This window comes from Carcharhinus amblyrhynchos, unplaced genomic scaffold (genome assembly GCF_965287045.1).
Source record: "Carcharhinus amblyrhynchos unplaced genomic scaffold, sCarAmb.v2.hapA scaffold_39, whole genome shotgun sequence".
Lineage (NCBI taxonomy): Eukaryota > Metazoa > Chordata > Chondrichthyes > Carcharhiniformes > Carcharhinidae > Carcharhinus > Carcharhinus amblyrhynchos.
This window is the reverse complement of record NW_027649780.1, coordinates 4,700,428-4,721,582: the sequence shown is the minus strand read 5'-3', so window position 1 is coordinate 4,721,582 and position 21,155 is coordinate 4,700,428. Positions and strand designations below refer to the sequence as shown.

At 44.3% G+C, this 21,155-nt stretch overlaps 1 protein-coding gene across 1 annotated transcript; it reads left to right on the top strand.

Moving 5' to 3' along the window:
• Nucleotides 1-10,373: 10,373 nt before the first annotated feature.
• Nucleotides 10,374-19,265, top strand: LOC145363541 (somatostatin receptor type 1-like). Its single transcript, XM_080218728.1, has 4 exons — nt 10,374-11,060; nt 17,107-17,157; nt 17,981-18,034; nt 19,188-19,265. The coding sequence occupies exons 1-4, from the start codon at nt 10,374-10,376 to the stop codon at nt 19,263-19,265; spliced, it is 870 nt and encodes a 289-aa protein (XP_080074854.1).
• Nucleotides 19,266-21,155: the final 1,890 nt, after the last annotated feature.

The window sequence follows — 21,155 nt, the reverse complement described above, 5'->3', positions numbered from 1 at the left end:
AAACCCACTCATGCTAAATCTCGGGGACAATGGGGGTCCAGTTTGCCGTGGCTAATCCGCCAAGCCTTTGTGGCAGGACCCGGAGGAAACCCACGCAGAGACGGGGAGAACATGCAAACTCGACACAGACGGTGACCCGAGCCGGGAATCGAACCCGTGTCTCTGCTACCGTGTGGCAGTGCCGCCCAGTTCAATTGGAGACAGTCGCTGCGCCCAACTGCGAATCCTTACACAGCAAGCGACGGTGCAGAGGGACCTCGGGGTCCTTGTGCATGAATCGCAAAAACCCAGCTTGCAGGTGCAGCAGGTGGTCAGGAAGGCGAATGGGATGCTGGCCTTCATAGCGAGGGGGATTGAATATAAAAGTAGGGAGGTCTTGCTGCAGCTGTATAGGGCACTGGTGAGGCTGCAGCTGGAGTACTGTGTGCAGTTTTGGGCGCCGTACTTACGCAAGGATATTTTGGCCTTGGAGGGAGTGCAGAGGAGGTTTACTAGGCTGATACCGGAGTTGAGGGGATTGAGCTATGAGGAGAGGCTGAATAAACTAGGCTTGTACTCGTTAGAGTTTAGAAGAATGAGGGGAGATCTCATTGAGACGTATAAGATGATGAATGGGATGGATAGGATAGAGGTGGAGAGACTCTTCCCGCTCAAAAAAGACAGTAGGACTAGGGGGCACAGCCTCAAGATAAAGGGGGGCGGTTTAGAACGGAGTTGAGGAGGAACTTCTTCACTCAAAGGGTGGTGAATCTCTGGAATTCTCTGCCCGTTGAAGTGGTGGAGGCTGCCTCGCTAAATATATTTAAGACGCGGGTTGATGGGTTCTTGATAAGAGAGGGGATTAAGGGTTATGGGGAGAGGGCGGGAAAGTGGAACTGAGCCACGACAGATCAGCCATGATCTTATTGAATGGCGGGGCAGGCTCGAAGGGCTAGATGGCCTACTCCTGCTCCTATTTCTTATGTTCTTATGTTCTTATATTCCTTACACAGCTGACCTCGGTAAAGACATGCACTGAATTATACTGATCCCAAGGTCAGCACAGGTCCATGGGGATGCAGCCTCGCTCACTGCTGAAACATTACCGGCCAATAAAGCAACCATCCAACCAGGAAATCTGACCGCGAGTGAACTGAACTTCCCCCTTGAAATGCGTTCAATTCATTTGGACAAAGCCATTCCAGTCTTTGCTTAATGGGGGGGGGGAAAACGTCATTATTCATTAAAACATATGTAAAATCAACTGCTCCCTTATATTCAAAACATTTTTGATTTTTTGCTTGATATAGCGTCAAATAGATCTTAATTTGACTTTGGGTTGGGAAAAAGAATACCGAACTCAACCCATTGAAGAGACAGTCGCTGATTCGATCGGGATTCCGATATTGTTTGCAACGAAAATATTTCTGATTAGCTCTGTTGTGTTTGTCCTGTGACAGTCGCATCGTATGTCCATTAATATCTCTCTCATTGTGAGTCTGCCCAACTGTGTGGAGAGCTGAGCTCCGTGTCAGAGGCCCCCAGGTTATTGAACGAGCGTTCAACAGCTTGGTATCGCTGTGAGAGTCAGCACGCAGAAGTACATGGCTGTTTCAGAGAGCCACAGTTTGGAGACGGTTGAGATAAAGATTCCACTCGAACTGACCAGCGCGCAGGAGAAATAGCTTGCAGCAAAATCCGCTTTAACGTCATGACCAGCCGAAAATCTACGAATTAGTCTTTGTGGTTCTCCCCCAGGACCCAGAATAAACTGAAGGGATTTTCTGTCGTGAAGTAGATGCAGTTTAACATTGTAATGTTTCCTTCTGTCCTAATCACTGTTGGACAACAGAGAATTCTTGGATGAAATGGAAAACAAAGTCAAACATTAAACAGTTACGACATACCAAGTGCTGTTCACTTTGAGTTCAAAGTCGCCCCCAAAGTAATTACCTGTAATAAATGCTCCATACATGGCGGAGATACCGAAGAATCGCATTGCTGTTTGTCTTTACGTCTATTGCCAGACGCTGGCAATGCGTGACCGCTGGTTCTACCCGTGCTGAGGCCGGTTGTCTCTTTCTCCTGTCCCCGCTGATGTGTTTCAGTGACATTCAGTGTTTGGTGTAGGGCGCAGCCGCCAGTCTGCTGACAATCAGAGGGCAACTGAGCGAATCGCACTAGCTGCAGAGGTTGAAATTTCAAACGGGATAACGATATTCAGAAGGAAGTAACACTTGTCATTCAATGTACAGTGCCGCGATTCACTACTGAGTGTGTGTGAACGCACGGTACTTATTGACACGGCTGAAGATTCTGATGAATTTAAATATATTTAAGTTCACTAATGTCGTATGTATGACATAGCGAACACAGAATGTGACACAATTTCATAACTTGCAGGGAATACGTGATAAATAACAGATCTTTTGTCAATGTTGAGTTCACGTGGGATTTTTAAATCCCGGAGTGATTTTTACACAAGGTAAAAGGCATTTATAAGTTTGCAGCTTCGCTTATGGACAATTCTGTTAAATTATCAATTAGCACTTGTTCGGCAGATTTTTTTTTTAAACCTTACATCCTCGCTGTGACCATAACTTGCAAAATCATTCGTTCAATGAGTGAAATGCTCACTCTGTCACTTTTACCCATAAGAACATAAGAAATGGGAGCAGGAGTTGGCCATCTAGCCCTTCGAGCCTGCCCCGCCATTCAATAAGATCATGGCTGATCTGAAGTGGATCAGTTCCACCTCCCGCTCTCTCCCCATAACCCGTAATTCCCCTGTCTGTCAAAAACCCGTGACCTAAATATATTTAGCGAGGCAGCCTCCACCACTTCAACGGGCAGAGAATTCCAGAGACTCACCACCTTTTGAGTGAAAAAGTTCCTCCTCAACTCCAATCTAAACTGCACACCACCCCCCCCGCCCCCACCTTGTCTTGAGAATGAAGATTCCTTGAGAGAAAAACGTGCACCGTTGTCAGTTTAACAGTTAACGTGATTATAAAGCTAGCTCGGGAGGAGGAGCTTTTCTCTGCTGCTCTAACCTGAGAATGGCAGTTGCGGTGCAAGGTACCTCAGTCAGATGCAGGTGCACTTCCTGTTCTAACGGCAGTTTCTCATCTACATCTGACTCCTGATAGAAACAGTGACCGAATGTAAGCATGTGTAATTCTCTGCTGAAGATGATTCATAGAAAAAAGAACCCGCTGCTGTAGATGCTGCTGAGACCACAGTTTGCTCTCCAAGTTCATTCAGATGATCAAATTATAGAACCATAGAAAATTACAGCTCAAGAAACAGGCCTTTTGGCCCCTCTTGTCTGTGCTGAACCATTTTTTTTGCCTAGTCCCACTGACCTGCACTTTGACCATATCTCTCCACACCCCTCTCATCCATGAATCCGTCCAAGTTTTTCTTAAGTGAGCCCGCATTTACCACTTTATCCGGCAGCTCATTCCACACTCCCACCACTCTCTGCGTGAAGAAGCCCCCCCTAATATTCCCTTTAAACTTTTCTCCTTTCACCCTTAACCCATGCCCTCTGGTTTTTTTCTCCCCTAGCCTCAGTGGAAAAAGCCTGCTTGCATTCACTCTAACTATGCCCATCAAAATCGTATACATCTCTATCAAATCTCCCCTCATCTGCACTCCAGAGAATAAAGTCCTAACCTATTCAATCTCTCTCTGGAACTCAGCTTCTCAAGTCCCAGCAACATCCTTGTGAACCTTCTCTGCGCTCTTTCAACCTTATTTACATCCTTCCTGTAACTAGGTGACCAAAACTGTACACAATACTCTAAATTCGGCTGCACCAATGCCTTATATAACCTTACCATAACACTCCAACAAATCTAATTCAATTTGAAGCAATTGAAAAATAAAGTAGACTAATTAAGATCAGAACAGACAAGGGGAAATGTTTTGATCGGGTATATGAAACACCAACACTTTAAGAGCAGTTTCATGTAACATAAGCTTTGGAGACTAAGAAAAACCTTCAGCGAGACATAGTGTACATTATCAGAAGCAAATTCTCAAACAAATCATTAAAAGTTTAGCCATTTTGGAGAATTGGAACCTGGAAGAAAATAGATTTCAGGACCACCAGTTATCCTAAAGCATGTTACAGCCAATGTGGTACTTTTGCAATGCGGTCATTGTTGCAATGTCTAGAAAATAACATCTTTTAGAGGAGACTGCGGGCTAGTGAGAATGTCACTCCGTTAATCAGTCAGAGGCCCACGTTAATTTTCTACACCATTTGATTCAATTCTAACATTGAAAATGGTAAACGTTAAATTCACAAAGTCTGCGATTGAAAATTAACATCAGGGATGTGAATTGTCATCGTTTGCCTTGAAGGATGAACTTGTTCAGCAATGTCCCGCAGGGCGTCAGGGGAGGACATCGCCACCTTTATCTAATCTGACCCACAGATTGACTCTTAAGTGCCCTCTGAACCCAATAGCAAGTCATTTACTTTCAGGAGAATTAGAGATCCATAGGATTCATGCAGTGCAGAAACTGGTCATTAGGCCCATCGCGTCTGCACACATTCTCTGAAAGAGCTTGTTAACAAATCCACCACGCGGTAATGTCACACATTACCTGGAACTGTCAGTTTTTGTATGAGTGTTAAGGCTCAATGTAACGTGGTGTTTCATCGCGGCGCAGTAATACACAGCTGAGTCAGAGAGCTGAGTGTCTGTGATGTTCAAAGGGATGTTTGTGTTTATTTGATCCTGTACGGCAGAAAACCTCTTTGCAAATGCCGGCGCGTTCGTGTCACCTCCAGCAGTATGTCTGGCCAGCATGTACTGAAGGCCCTGTCCCGGGTACTGCACATACCAATATAGGTAAGCTACTGTGTATGTGGCGGGGTAGTGACAGGACAACAACGCAGTATCCCCTTCACTTACTGCTACTACTGCGGGCTTTTGGACAAGTTCATCCGGCCGGCTCTGCGCTGGAAAAGTAACAGAATGTTACGAACATAACTCTTAGATGCGTTTTTGGTTTAAAATGAAACAAGTTTTGGACACAAGTTCTCTCTCTCTCGAACACATACACTGTAACAGACAAAAATAAACACATTATCTCTGTCTCTCTCTTTCTCTGTCACGCACTCTCTCGCAATCAGAAACTCATATTCTCACGTCGTCACACAGGTTGTCTTCTACACAAAAACAGGTACAGTTACACATAGACACACAAGTTTGCAGCAGGTAATTAAGAAAGCAAATGGAATTTTGTCCTTCATTGCGAGAAGGTTGGAGTTTAAAAATAGTGAGGCTATGTTGCAGTTGAATAACGCGTTGGTGAAGCCTCACTTGGAGCATTGTGCACAGTTTTAGTCTCCTTATATCACTAAGGATATGGCACTGGAGGGGGTGCAGATGAAAGTCACTAGGTTGATTCCAGAGTTGAGAGGGTTGGCTCATGAGGAGAGATTGAGCAACCTGAGGCTATACTCATTGGAATTCAGAAGAATGAGGGGAGATCTTAAAGAAACTTATAAGATCATGAAGGGAATTAATAAGATAGAGGCATGGAAGTTGTTTCCATTGGCACGTGAAACTAGAATTAGAGCTCATGACCTTAAAATAAGGGGGAGCAGATTTAGGACTGAGTTGAGGAGGAACTTCTTCACAAAGGGTGTGGAATTCCATGCCCAGTGAAGCAGTTGAGGCTACCTCATTGAATGTTTTTAAGGGAAGGATAGATAAATTTTTGAACAGTGAAGGGTTATGGTGAGCGGGCGGGTATGTGGAGCTGAGTCCACAAAAAGATCAGCCATTATCTTATTGAATGGTGGAGCAGGGTCGAGGGGCCAGATGGCCTATTTCTTATGGTCTTAGTTCTTATTTTTTTGATGTTCTAAACACACAAATAGACAGGAGCACAAAAAAACAGGCATACACACATAGTCAGACACACGCAGACATACAGACAAACACATAGATACAGATAGACACACACGCACATAGAAACAGGCACACAAATAGAGTATAGCACACTTACACATATATAAATACAAACGCGAGCTCTTATTCACTAATTTACGAAAATTTGGTAATGGACTGCATTTTGTGAGTAAAATTAAAATGGGGGAATATCCAGAGATTTATTCCCTCAGCTAACTGGCCCTAGGGTATTAACATTCTGGTTATAATAACCAGCCAAGTCTACTCTTCTGGGGAAACATAAGAACATAAGAACATAAGAAATAGGAGCAGGAGTAGGCCAACTAGCCCTTCGATGCTGCCCCGCCATTCAATAAGATCATGGCTGATCTGTCGTGGCTCAGTTCCACATTCCCGCCCTCTCCCCATAACCCTTAATCCCCTCTCTTATCAAAAACCCATCAACCCGCGTCTTAAAAACCAAAAACCCTTCTCCAGAAATGCCATTCTGACAGAGACAGCTCAGTTTGATTTTTCATTAAATGGACTCCAGACATTGAGTGGCCCAAGGGCAAAACTTGAGGAGCCAGGCGTCCCCAATGAGGGGAATAAATATTAGAGGAAAATCGCAGAACACCAATGAAATAACGCCAGAAATACTCACTGGTTTGAAGGATCATGAGCAAAAGTAATAGAATGGCGGATATTTTTTTGGGCCAGCAATCACAATGAAGATCAGAAGGCATGTTTGTGCGTCCAAATTCTACACTGTGCGGAAATGTCTGCTGCTCATTCAGTCATTTTGATATATCCTATTACCGTATTTACCAGCACACGACCGTGAATCCGATATACAACACGCAAACTGCGATTGCCTGGCTCATGTGTCCAGGCAGCCAATTGGTGCGTTGCTGTGGTTTTCATAGAACCCTACAGGGCAGAAAGAGGCCCTTCGGCCCATCGAGTCTGTACCGATCACAATCCTATCCAAGCCCTACCCCCATATCCCTACACATTTCACCCGCTAATCTCTCTAGCCTACACATCTCAGGACACTAAGGGACAACTTTAGCACGGCCAATCAACCTAACCCGCACATCTTTGGACTGTGGGAGGAAACCCACGCAGACACGAGGAGAATGTGCAAACTCCACACAGGAAATGACCCGAGCCGGGAATCGAACCCAGGTCCCTGGAGCTGTGAAGCAGCAGTGCTAACCCACTGTGCCACCGTGCCGCCCCTTTTTGTTGAGTGCATGTTTCTGTATGATTGGGCGGGAGGTGGAGGGCGGGGTGGAGCCTGGAGCGGCTGGGGGCGGGAGAGACGGGCTTGAGGATCACCATGGCAAGGGAGCTCACACCTGTGATGTGCTTCTACTGTTCTAAGCGGCAACAGTGGAAGTTTCAGGTGTCCCGGTGACCGCGTGTTCAGGAAGTGTGTCCAAATGTAGCCACTGGCTAACAACATTTCGAAGCTGAGGCTAAGAGGAGATTCAGTGTGGAGCATCCATTATTGCTGAGTAAGTCGTCGATAGAACCTTTTGTGAATAATCAAAGCGTAGGTGAAAGTTGAAAAGGCAGAAAGCCCATGGATGACCAGTAGGCGGAGTAGAAGGAGGAAGGTCATTCAGGAGTCGCCTGTGGGCATCTTGCAGATATAACGTTTTGGTTACTGTTTTGTTTTGGCGGGGCGCAGTGACTGTGCCCGGGAAAGCAGTGATGGTCAACGCCTTGGCAGCGTGCATGGGTCTGATGCACAGTAGCGGAAGAGGAAGAATGGCATTGTTATAGAGGGAGAGGTTCAATTTTAAGGACTTACTATTTCTGTGATGGTATGTTGTCTCCCTAATGGCAGGGTCAGAATGTCACTTCAACGTTTTATAAAGGTGGGCGTGGAGGGGGGGGGGGCGTACGGAAATCGAGGTAAATATTGGCATCAACTAAGTATTACAGCAAGCGAGGAAATCCTGCAAGCCAGGTTTCAGGGAGCTAGTAAGTAGACCAGACAAAAAGATCCAGTTATCTCTGGATTACTACAACGCCACGTGTTAGTGTGTTCAGAAATAGACGGTTAGTCTATTGGGGCGGCACGGTAGCACAGTGGGTTAGCGCTGCTGCTTCGCAGCTCCAGGGTCCTGCGTTCGCATTCCCGGCTCCGGTCACTGTCTGTGTAGAGTTTGCACCTTCTCCTCGTGCCTGCGTGGGTTTCCTCTGGGTGCTCTGGTTTCCTCCCACAGGCCAAAGATGTGTGGGTTAAGTTGATTGGTCATGCTAAATTGCCCCTTAGTGTCCTGAGAGGTGTAGATTAGAGGGATTAGTAGGTAAATGTGTAGATGATGGGTGGGACGGTGGTTGCTGCAGACTCGATGGGCCGAATGGCCTACTTCTGCATTGTAGGGATTCTATGAACTATCAGAGAGGGTATTGAGTTATTAAAGATGACTAGGCTCCCACATCTCCTTTTGGGCCCTTGAGTGAATAAATGCTCCATCTAATCTCAGTCCTCATACATAACGTAAACAATGCTTGGACGGGTTAAAACATTGCAATGTCATATTGACTGTAGCAAAAATCGAGAAAGGATGGCAGAAGGACGTTGATTGACCTTGAATGGAAATGTAGCTCTGTTTGCAGTTCGTGTTGAGATCATGGAAACATATAAGAGCCACCACCAGGGTATGGAAATTGTAGTGTGGATTGAACTGCTGCACGGTGTGATTGGGGATTAAGATGCACAACGTTATTTGGCAGTCAGGAGACAAATAGATTAGTATGCACCCACATCTGAACCTTTTTAGTATTTGACTGAGGAGAAACACCTGTAATAATTTGCTGAGGTTTTACTGTAAGAAATATGGAGATTTCACTAATACCAGGCGTATATATAAGTTGTCGTATGCGGGCCCACCAACTTAACAATTACAGAGAGGGCATTGAACATTCCTGTTCAGGGATGGGTCCAGGTCTCTGGGAGAACGTCAATATCGTCCTTCCATCACAAGCAGTTCCCCATAAGTGAGTGTAGATGCCTATCCCGATCGAATGAGGCTGTGCTTATCCCTTCAATTTCACTGGCTGATCCAATGGGGAAATGTGTTCACTCGGACAGAGACCTGCATCTTGTAGTGGTCTGAATTTAGCGCTACTTGCAAAGGATGAGTTTGGGAAAAAGCATTCTCATCAATAATGGATTTTTCTACAGGTACACATTAAGAATCCAATCAAGGACCCCGACTTCCGAAAGGTGTGAACGGGCACAGTAGTTGCACCAATTGTAATTCGGGAGCAATAAAAAGCATCATCACAATCAACCAATCATTACAACTGTGTGCACTTGTTGGGAGTTGAATGCAGGTATGACTTAAACTTCTCATTTCTCGCTTCTCTTGTACTCAAACCGACTCTCAGTAATAATAATACATTCCTTTCTGAGGTCAAACCGACATTCATTGATTCTGCATCAGTTAACAAGGTATGTACAAATTTACTTCAGCTTAAAACTGAGAAATTGGGAAAGGGTAAAAAATGAGTGACAGTTCCAGCATTTGAATGGACAGAGGCCAGATTAGCTGCTGGTAAAGGCAATAATCACGGACAGGAGCGGGGAATGGGTCAGTAGATGTCGGGAATAGTGAGATATTTGCAGAGCAAGGACTGGGAATCAGAAAAATAGGCAGTCGAGATGAAGTAGGGTTGTGAGAGTAGTGAATGGAGATGAGGGAGTGGAATGTGCCGACTGGGGATTGGAGAGCGACGGATGCTTGTGTCGAGATTGGGGCTGTGTAAATAGCTTGCTGGAGGAGGCAGACTGAAATCTGGGAGCCACTGTAAGCATATATGAGCGATAAATGGGACTGTTCGTGTATCTCTCTCTCTCTTAGAACAGATGACTGAGAGAAACAAGGATATACAGCAATATCTCAAAGAGAGAGAGAAAGAGAACACCCAGAGGTACCAGGAAGGGTGCAGGGGTGGACTTGAAGGCGAGGGGACGGAAACCTCCCCACAGTCAGCGTACAGATATCACTGTGACAGAAGGGAAGCTGCAACATGTTTAAAGTATATTGACGTATTCTGAAGAAAGTGGGATTGAGATAATGGACTGCATACATATAACTGGCTTTATTTCTTCTAATTAATATTACTTTCAATCAATTAATACATTTAATCATGCCTGTCTTCTTCCAGGATTCAATTCTAACGTCATCAATGCAATTTTGCAGAGTAGCATCATAGAAATCTCTCACACCCATTGACGTCCCACCAGTTTCGGAGACGAACTTCATTCGGCCTTGAACGACTGAGATAAGATTAAGGTGTTGAAGTGCGCCCTTCAACGACCAAAAATTTTGTGGTACTTTTCCAACAATCTATCGACAATCTAACTTCTCATTTTCCCAATTTTGATTCGTCAAGCTTATCTATCTGCTTACTTCCCCACGGTTTTGATCAAGTGTTCTTTCTTATTTGACAAAACACCAAATGGCGACATTTGTGAGCTGGAATGCAACCGTCAACCGGCACTGGACGGAGATCAACGCTTCCTATCATACTGGGAATGCCAGTTTTGGGAGACCCGGAGCAATTGGACGAATTGAAACGCTCGTCCTCCCTTGGATCCTCAGCTTCACTATCGTGTTGGGCATGGCTGCGAACTCAATGTCACTGTGGCACATCACAAGACTGAGGAAAGTTGCATCAGCGACCGATGTTCTCCTGCTTGACCTAACCATCACCAACATCTTGGTTATCCTGGCTTCTATATTTTATCTTATTCACTTGATCCCTGGATGTCAGTTCACGAAGGTACTTCTGGAAGCCCATCTGCTCATCGGTTTGGTCAACATTTATAGCAACCCACCCTTCATGGCCTGCATTGCTGTTGACAGGTACTTCGCTGTTTCCCATCCCATCAGGTCCCATGCCTGGAGGAGGCCCCGATACTATGTGGCCCTGTCCATTGTAACATGGCTGGCAGTGTTAGCCCTGACTCTGACGGCCTTTCACTTTACAAGATGCACCGTAGATGAAAGTATCAAGTGCAGAGATAAGATTTTAACAAGGCGATCTCAGCAAATCTTTATGATATTTTGTGAGGTTATATCATTTGTTATGCCAGTTCTGGTCCTGTTGATCTGCTATGCCCTGACAGCGAAGAAGCTGAAGGAGGTAGGATCTGGGAAGATATCTATGAAGCTGATGAAGACAAAAGTGCTGAAAACCATTTCAGGAATCCTGATTGTTGTCCTTTTCTGCTTTGCCCCTTTTCACATCGCAGAACTGTATTTTCTGAGCGGCGGTCTGACGGATCCATTGAATCGAGACGCAGTTTTTTACATGTGCCACGTTAAGATCTACACCTGGGCCCTCACTTCCTTATCCGCTTTCCTTAATCCCATACTATACATTTTCAGGTCGCAGAACTTTCAGTGGAGATCACATTGCTGCGCCGCAGGACATGCTGAAAAAATGTGAACATGATTCGGAAATCGACAGAGCCTGAATTTCAGATAGATATCACTTTCACATTATCCTCATTGTACTCGGAAAGAATGCGCTGATGTAAAGTATAAACAGATCCATCGTGTTTGGACAAACGGCGCAATCATAAACCAATGAAGGCCAACTTAATTTTAATACAATCTCTCCAAACTTCAACGTGTGGCTAGCTAGATGTATTTTTCGCGTAATGTAAATCCTTATCTTTCATAATGTATTTCTACGCAATTATCAGAAATTTTACATCTTTCTATGCATGTAACATTAATTGTCCTTCCACCACCACATCTCATAATCGTTCAATCATTGCCTACGAATCTGTCTGTCCAGATACCTGTCTACACGTGTATTTATACTTAGTTATCCGAATGGATGTCGCTATCTACCATGTTATATATCCTGTCACGTCTCATGTTTGTTTGTCTCTCTCTCTATTGAGAAAAATCTACCGACAGACTTGGTCAGACAGCAAGATCTACAGTCTTTCCCGAGCTACAGCAAAGAAAAAAGACCGTTGTGTCGTTTACACTGGCGACATGGCATTAGCCACTCACATGAGAATAAATTTTGTCTCTCCCTTGCCAAAAACTTGGTCACCATAAACGTAAGTGTCAGGAAAACCATGGTCGCATCACTAGGTGTGACACCTCAGCGCCGGATCACGGTAAATAGCCCAAGTGAATTGTTTAGCTAACTCAGCTACCTGGAGACAATGGTTGCAATCCCTTGTTCACGATAAAGAAATTGCCAAACTGGACCCTTTTGTATCTCTCCCTCTCAGCTTAAACGTATGCCCTCTAGTTTTAGAGTCCCCTACTTTTGTTAAGAGATGTTGACTTATCCATGCCTTTCATTATTTTATAGGCCTCTATAAGATCACCGCTCAGACTCCTACGTTCCAGGCAAAAAAGCCCCAGTCTATCAAATCTCTCCCTATAACTCAAACAATCAAGTCCCGATAACATTCTAGTATGTATGTTCGGCACTTTTTCTAGTTTAATAATATCCTTTCTATGATCTTTTACCAAGATGTTGCCTGGTGTGGTGGGAAGGTCTTATGAGGAAAGGTTGAGGGACTTAAGGTTATTTTCATTAGAGAGAAGAAGGTTACGAGGTGACCTAATTGAGGCATACAAGATGATTAGAGGATTGGATAGGGTGGACAGTGAGAGCCTTTTTCCTCGGATGGTGATGGTTAACACGAGGGGACATAGCTTTAAATTAAGGGGTGGTAATTATAGGACGGATGTCAGAGGTAGGTTCTTTACTCAGAGGGTAGGAAGGGCGTGGAATGCCCTGCCTGCAGCAGTAGTGGACTCGTCAACTTTAAGGGCGTTCAAATCGTCAGTGGATGGGCATATGGACAACATTGGAATAGTTTAGGTTAGAGGGTCATTAGATTGGTTCCACTGGTCGGCGCAACGTCGAGGGCGGAAGGGCCTGTACTGTGCTGTAATGTTCTATTTTCTATGATAGGGTGACCAGAACTGTACAGTATTCCAAGTATGGCTTTAGTAATGTCTTCTACATCTTCAACAAGAAGCCCCAACTCGTGTTCACTGTTCTGAGCAATGAAGCCAGGCATGCAGAATGCCTTCTTCACCATCCTGTCCTAGTGTGACCCAACTTTCAAGGAGCTATGAGCCTGTACCCTTAGATCACATTGTTACATAACTCTCCCCAACGCTCCCATTAACTGAATAAGTCTTGTCCGGGTTCGATCTACCGAAACGCATCACCTCACATTCATTTAATTCCATCTGCCATTCTTCAGCCCACTGGCACAATTGATCAAGATGCAGCTGCAATCCTAGATAACCTTCTTCATTTTCCACTCGGCCACCATTCATGGTGGCATCTGCAAACTTACTAACCATGCCTCCTAAATTCTAATCCAAATCATTAACATAATTGCCAAATAACAGCGTACCCAGCACCGATCCCTGAGGCACTCCGCTGGTCATGGGCCTCAGTTTGAAAAACACTCCCTACAACCACTCTCTCTCTTCTGTCATCAAGCCAATTTTATATCCAATTGGCTGCCTCACCCTGGATCCCACGAGATTGACATTATGCAATGACCTACCATGTTGTACCTTGTCAAAGGGTAAAGTCCATGTAGACAACGTCAACTGCACTGCCCTCATCCACCTTCTTGGCTACCCCTTCACAAAACTCCATCAAATTCATGAGATATGATTTTCCACTAACAAAGCTGAGTGCCCCGGATCACTCCTTGCGTCTCTAAATGCCTGTAGATCCTATCTCTCAAAACACCTTCCAACAACTTACCCGCCATAGATGTGAGGCTCACTGGCCTGTAGTTCCCAGGCTTTTCCCTGCAGCCCTTCTTAAACAAAGGCACAACATTTGCACCCTCCAATCTTCAGACATCTCAGTTCTGTTTGTCGATAATTTAAATATCTCTGCTCGGGACCCGCAATTTCTTCCCAACCCTCGAACAAAATTCTGGGATACATCATCAGATCCCGGGGATTTAGCTAATTTCATGTGCTTCAAGACTTCCAGCACCTCTTTCTCTGTCATATGTACAAACCTCAAGGCATCAATATTTATTTCCCCAAGTTCGCTAACACCCATGCCTTTCTTAATACTAATGAGAAATATTCATTTAGGACCTCATCCATCTCTTGTGGATCTGCACACAGATGACTCTGCTGATACCAAGGAGGTCCTATTCTTTTCCTCCTTACCCTTTTGCCCTCCATCGATTTGCAGAAGCTCCTTAGATGCTCTTTTGCCTTATCTACCAAAGCAGTCTCATGTCCCCTATTTGCCCTTCCGATTTCTCTCTTAACTCTACAACGTGTTGGTGTGCAAAGGTAACATGAGTCATGACAGAGAAGGTCATTTAACACAATGCAGCTCATTCCCATTCTACATTAAATGTTACATTATGCAACTATGATCTGAAACTTCAAACCGTGTCTTTTCCTTATACAGATGTTGACTGGCTTGCCATTCATTTCCAGAATTACCTATTTCTATTTCAAATGCATAGCATTTGTAGTTTTTCATTTTTATTTTACTACACAATAATATGAGGTTATTAATGGTGGAAAAGAACCCGGATCAAGAGAGAAAAAGGAACATTAATTCGGAAATTATTCATGGGAACACGGCCAGACAAATATTTAATGCATCCATGGAATATTCTTTATTCATTATTTTACTGCCTAAAACAGCAGAGAGAAGGTTTATGATGTATTATACTTCTGTCCGCTAGTGTGTTTTGTAATTTTTAGGTTCATTAATTGTTACAAAAGTCTGTACTAATAAATAAAATATCCAGTTTCTGGGTACCAACTGAAGGATCATTAAGTCAAGCAATGATTCATAATTGGTTGACGTGTCATGTGTTGAGTTGACTTATTAAAGTAACTAAGATCATGTCTAGGCTAATTAGAGGGAGTGCTTTAGATACCAGACAGATACAAGTGTAATGAATTTTGGCTCAGTGCCTCAGTTCTTATCAGAGATCTTCCAGCATCAGGGCCTCAAACAAAAGCAATATTTTCCGTGAACGCATTGGAAGGTGGGACAGGATGAAGTGTCAGTTAGTCTACCTCTGCTTCCAAATCCGGCAGTCCTACATTCCAATGAGTGATTTGCAAGAAGGCACATTCTAGATATACACGATGTGATCACCACTGAATGTTTGGAGGTTTCAGAGAGAAATAACAATTACAATGACTCCTCCACTTTTCCATCATTATGGCAGAAATAATCCGGGTATTCTCCAAATCGGAGCTAGAAGTTTTAATGCATTTGCTATTTACCATCAAATTAGTAGGAGACTAAGTAAGCGTTTCTATCCTCAAGCAAATATACAATATCGAACGGGATAATTCCTCACTTTGCCTCTGATCAGAATTATTTCCTTTACAATTGATATACAAGGTTTAGCATTTGAGTGAATAAACGAATAATTCATTACACAAACCTAGTGGAGTCTTTTTTTTAACACCGAGCGCAATTGAGAGCTGGATTATTGTGGTGGGCATTCCACTTTACTTTCTCTTAGTCCTATGTGAAAATAAATCGAAATTCGAATATTTAGCCGAGATGATAGAAACATTAATGAATTGAGATAAAGGCTACTGCATTCTAAAGCAGTGTGTGAATGTGTGTATAGCCAAGTGCACGAAAAAGATCGCACATCCATTTGCACATAAACACCTGGATATATGTCGCTAAAATTAGAAATAACAGCTTCAGAATCGAGAAAAAGTATGTATGTTCTGAGATCCGTATGCCTAAACAGTTGATAGAAAAATGAATGTTTCCTCGGCACTTCAAAATCCTCATTAAGTTCGATAGATAGATCGTGGAAGAGTGAGGGAGGAGGTGGGGTGCGAGTAGCAATAGTGACGAAAAGAAAAAGGGAGAGGAAGAGATTGAGCTACAAAAGATAATTTACATTAAAGATGACAAATAGAACCATGCAGTGCGGAAGGAGGCTCTTCTGCTCATCGAACATGCACTGACAACAATCCCATCCTATCCCCGTAACGGCACATATTTACCCTGCTAATCCCCTCTTCCCCCGAAATTAGGATCAACTCGGCACGGCCAATCAAACTAACCCACACAGCTTTGGACCGCGAGAGGAAACCGGAGCACCCGGAGGAAACCCACGCAGGCACAGGGAGAACGTGCAAACTCCACAAAGATGACCAAAGCTAGGAATAGAACCGAATAGAATCTCTAGCGCTGCGATGTAGCAGTGCTAACCATTGCAGCACGTCTTAGCGCTGCTAAGGGAGGAACAAACTAAAGAGTTAAGAATCACTTTCCGCAGTGGATGAATTACATTAAATAATTTAAATGTTGTCAAGGCCATTCAATGTTTGTTTGCAGCAAATGTTGACAATATGGAAAATATTCAATGTCACACTCAGGATATGGAAATCTCAGTGTGTGCTAACATCCGATCTACTGCACTCCAGGCACAGGTATTAATGTCTATTATAATTTAGTTGGGTTCGAATATGCTGGAGATTAAAATCTCAGTCTGTGTTGTGAATTGATACACTGCAATTGGAAACTCTATTTTGAACTAAAATAATAGAAGGAGATGTAAAGAAAATGAACATCCATGTCTGCAGTGACTTTTGATCTGCTGTCGGGTGGCACGGGAAATGAGGGTGGGCAAAGATAGAATGTCTGCTTTCGGGCGGCTATGGACTCGGTTACCAAAGTTTGTGACCACAGGACCTGGACAATTGCACTCCCCGTTCCCACCAGAGACACAATCACCTAATCCCCGATGTTTTACCATGGGTTTGAATCCTTCTCTAGCGGGGGTTGAGGGTGGTCTGCGGGGATGTTGGAGGGTTGAATGAAGCCCTGCGCCTGAACTAATGACCAAGTGAAAAGGTCTCCGAGAGAATTGATTGTAATCCCATTGACCGGACTGAATTGGGCGCCAGGCCAATGTGGGGAACACTTCCCGATGCGTGTCAGCAATGTCATCCAAAGTCATTAGTGGGGGATGCTTGAGAGGCGCATGACATGGACCGAGATATTTGGTAAACAGCAGCTCGGGAGATATAAATAGGTGCTGATCCTAAAAATTCCAATTGGTAGGCGGGCAAATAAGTGCCTGCAACGTCTCACTTTCCCCTTCTACTTTTCCTGGAACCGACTCTGCACAGTTAAACGGACTCACCTGTGAATCTGTTCCCTCCTCGAGAAAAGGTCTGATTACTCGAATCCAAAGCTCTACGGTCGAGCCCAGGGAAAGGTGAGCGGCATGTAGAATTTCAAAGTAAGAAAATAACCAATGTGAATTCTAGGGAGAAAGAATGAACTGACGGGAACAAAGACGTGTCTGCAGGGAATAGGGATTGCCGCGTCGAGAAAGCGATTGGGGAGTAGAGAGCAGCTATATAAGGAAACAGAGCGACTGGAGAGGTAGATCAGCGCAGTGGAAGAGCAGAGACTGGGAATGAGCGTGTAAAATTACCGATTCGACTTTTCTTAATCTACTGAGAAATGACAGGTTGAAATTCAACAAAAAAATGGATGGGTGGTGGGTAGAAATAAGAACCAATTCCATCTCGGTGAGTGGCATGTCATAAACATTCCCATAGAGAGAATAACAGAAAGTAAGAAAGAGGTAAACACAAGATTCGACTGAAGCCAAAATAGAGAGGACGAACGGGAAGGGAGAGATGATTTATTCCACAAATATTGAGCAGACAGTGCCAGAGGGCACCTCATTCACTGATTGCCGAAGAGAAAAGAGGACTGTCAGAGTGCAGTGAATGTGGTTCACTATGTTGCAAGACAAAGACAGAGACGCACAGAGAGAGAAAGAGCGAGGGAATGGGAGGACAATAGGTAGCAGAGTTAGAAAATTATTTATAGGGGAGGCTAATGAATTTAGGTGTTCGTGATGATCAGAATGAAACCTTAAAGCAGCATGAAACACACAGAGGAGAAAGACACTGACAGAGAGAGAGAGAGAGAGATGCATGGCGGACGAAGAGACTTTGGAGACGTTCCTTTAACGAATTAAATTTGCTTTATGATCTTGACAAAGAAAAATCTGCGGTTGTGAACAGTTCTCAACTGTACACGTTTACGGCTCTCATGAGGACTGTGACGTGGTGGATTTGGTGAGAGAGACTAGGTGAGAATGAATAGATATCTCAGAGTCGCAGGAATAATGTGACCCCATTCAGTATAAACATGGTTGCCTCAGGGTTTACGGAAAGAAGCACATAACTTAATTTGCACATGCCTTACTGAGGCAACAGGATTGAGCACGAATTCTTTGTGTACAGATAAGTTCCTGTGAGAGAGAGGATTTAGAGACACCAGTCTATGTACAAATATCTCCCTGAGAGAGAGGACTGATGGACACCATTCAGTGGTGTACAGATATCTCACGGAGGGGGAGGGTCTGAGGGACACGTGTCAGTATGTAGATATCTCGCCTTGAGAGTGGGGACTGAGAGGCAACAGTCTGTGTCCAGATGCCTCCCTGGGAGACAGTGCTGATAAACACAATTCAGTGTACAGATATCTCTCTGAGAGGGAGGATCTGAGAGACATAGTCAGTGTACAGATATCTCGCCGTGAGACTGGGGGCTGAGAGACAGCAGTCAGAGTACAAATATCTTCTTGGGGGGGACGGACTGGGAAGGAGCAGTCAGTGTACAGATGTCTGCCTAAGAGCGTGGGACTGAGAGTCAAACAGCGTGCGACTATTTTGCTGAAAGGGAGGAAATTGAGAGACACCAGTACGTCGGCTAACACAAGTTAATCTCCCTGTGTGACAAAGACTTAGGAACCGATCAGCCAGTGTTCAGATATTTTCCCAAGTTGGTAGTCTGAAATACTTTGATTAATGTACAGGTGTCCTCTTGAGTGAGAGGCACTGAGCGCCGCAAATCAATGTGCATGTATCTGGCTGAAGTGAGGAACTGAAATATGCTAGTCAGCATTTCGGTCCTTTGTGTGAGCGGGTGGCACTGAATGAGGCCGATCAGTTTGTAGCTATATGGAAGGCCAGGGATACTGAAACACCAACATGGTGGATATCTTCCAGAGTGAAAGAGACTGAGACAGAGGCTGAAATAGAAAGACGGGGAGACAATAGTCCGTGCTCCCAGTGTCGTCATTAGAGAAGGGAATGGTAACCACCATCAGAGAACAGACACTATCCCAGGAAAGATTCAGAGAGGTTCAGTTAGCTCGCTTTCCAACATACAGGATTACTTTACTTCTGGTTCTTCAATAACTATATTGGCATCTACAAATTTACAGGTTTCTGATTCCCGTTTCAGTTTTGCCATTCTGCAAGCCGCCACCACTGGGATGTCTAATATCTGCTGGCGTCCATAGAATTCAGAGCATTTCCCAGGCGGTACCCTTCAAGTACATCGGCGACAACACAAATAACTTAACAATCAATAATCTTACGGCGGCGTGTCAACTGTTATTGGACGATATAACTTTCTCCTTTTGCAAGTGTTCTTCAGTGCACGATGGCTGATGAAATAGCTACTTTTGTGAACTGGAATGTAGCAGTCGCCACCCACTGGCCGGAGGTCAACACATTCAACCAGAGTGAAAATTCAAGCCTCATGCCCTCAATTGACAACAACTTCGAAATGCTGATTTGGTCTCAACCGAGCATCTTTGTCTGCATTTTTAGCTTCGTAATTGTGTTAGGAATCAGTGGAAACGTAATTGCACTGTGGCATATCATAAGATTAAAGAAACTCTCGTCGGCTTCTGATGTACTCCTACTTGACTTAACCTTCACCAACTTTTTGGTTATTCTAGCTTCCGCACTTGACATTCTTGCCCTTACTGTAGGTCATATCTCAGTGTATAATGATTTTATTATTCTTTTGTATGTAATCAATCTTTATGGCAACCCACTGTTCATGACCTGCATTGCTGTTGACCAATACATAGCTGTGGTCCACCCCATCAGGTCTCAGTCCTGGAGAAAGCGCCAATATTATGTTGTGCTGTCCATTGTAACTTGGCTGGCAATCTTCGCTCTGAGTCTAGGCGAGTTTTACATGGCAACGATGTCATCAAAGAGAGCGTCATGCAGGGAAGTGTCCATCGCGTGGAAACCATGGAAAATATTCAGCCTTGCTTCTGAGGTTATGGTGTTTGGTGTCCCAGTACTGATCCTGTTGATCTGCTATACCCTGATATCAAAGAAGCTGATAGAAGTAGGAACAGGGAAGGAATCCATGAAGTTGATGAAGAAGAAAGTGTTGAAGACAATTGGGGGGATTTTGGTTCTTCTCGTTTTCTGCTTTGCCCCTTATCACATCCCGGAATTGTATTTTGGCGTCAAAGATCTGCTGGATCCATCGAATCCAGGTGCAGCATTTTACCGATGCAATGTTCAATTTTACACCTGGGTTCTTACTTCTTTCACTGCCTTTCTCAATCCCTTATTATACATTTTCAGATCCCAGAACTTTAACTGGAGACCCTGCTGCTGTAACGCTTAAATGTTTAACAGTTTCAAACGACCTCCTGACCCTACCCCAAATGCACCCTGTATTAATAGGTTTTCAGCTTTAGTTTAAGATCACTCTTTATTCTTTTCCAACTATATTTTAAGATAGACAGTAAGATCCAGAGTAACCGTAAATGGATGATCTGGAAGGATGGCAAAAGTTGCAGCAGGACATAGATAGGATGCAGGACTGGGCGGAGAAGTGGCAGATGGACTTCAACGCGGATAAATGTGTTGTCGTCCATTTTGGCAGAACCAACGGGATGAACGAGTACACTATTAAGGGCAGAAGTCTGAGTAGTGTTGAGGAGCAGAAGGATCTTGGGGTCCGGGTCCACAGGACTCTTAAATCGGCCTCGCAGGTGGAGGAGGTGGTCAAGAAGGCGTATGGTGTACTGGCCTTCATTAATCGAGGGATTGAGTTTAGGAGTCGGGAGGTAATGCTGGAACTTTATAAGACCCTTGTCAGGCCTCATTTGGAGTATTGTGCGCAGTTCTGGTCGCCTCACTATAGGAAAGATGTAGAAGCTATTGAAAGGGTGCAGAGGAGATTTACAAGGATGTTGCCTGGACTGGGAGGCATGCCTTATGAAGTTAGGTTGAGGGAGCTGGGACTCTTTTCCCTGGAGAGACGAAGGTTGAGAGGCGACCTGATAGAAGTTTACAAAATGTTGAGAGGGATAGATAGGGTGGACTCTCAGAGGCTATTTCCCCGGTTTGAAATGGTCGCTACGAGAGGACACAGA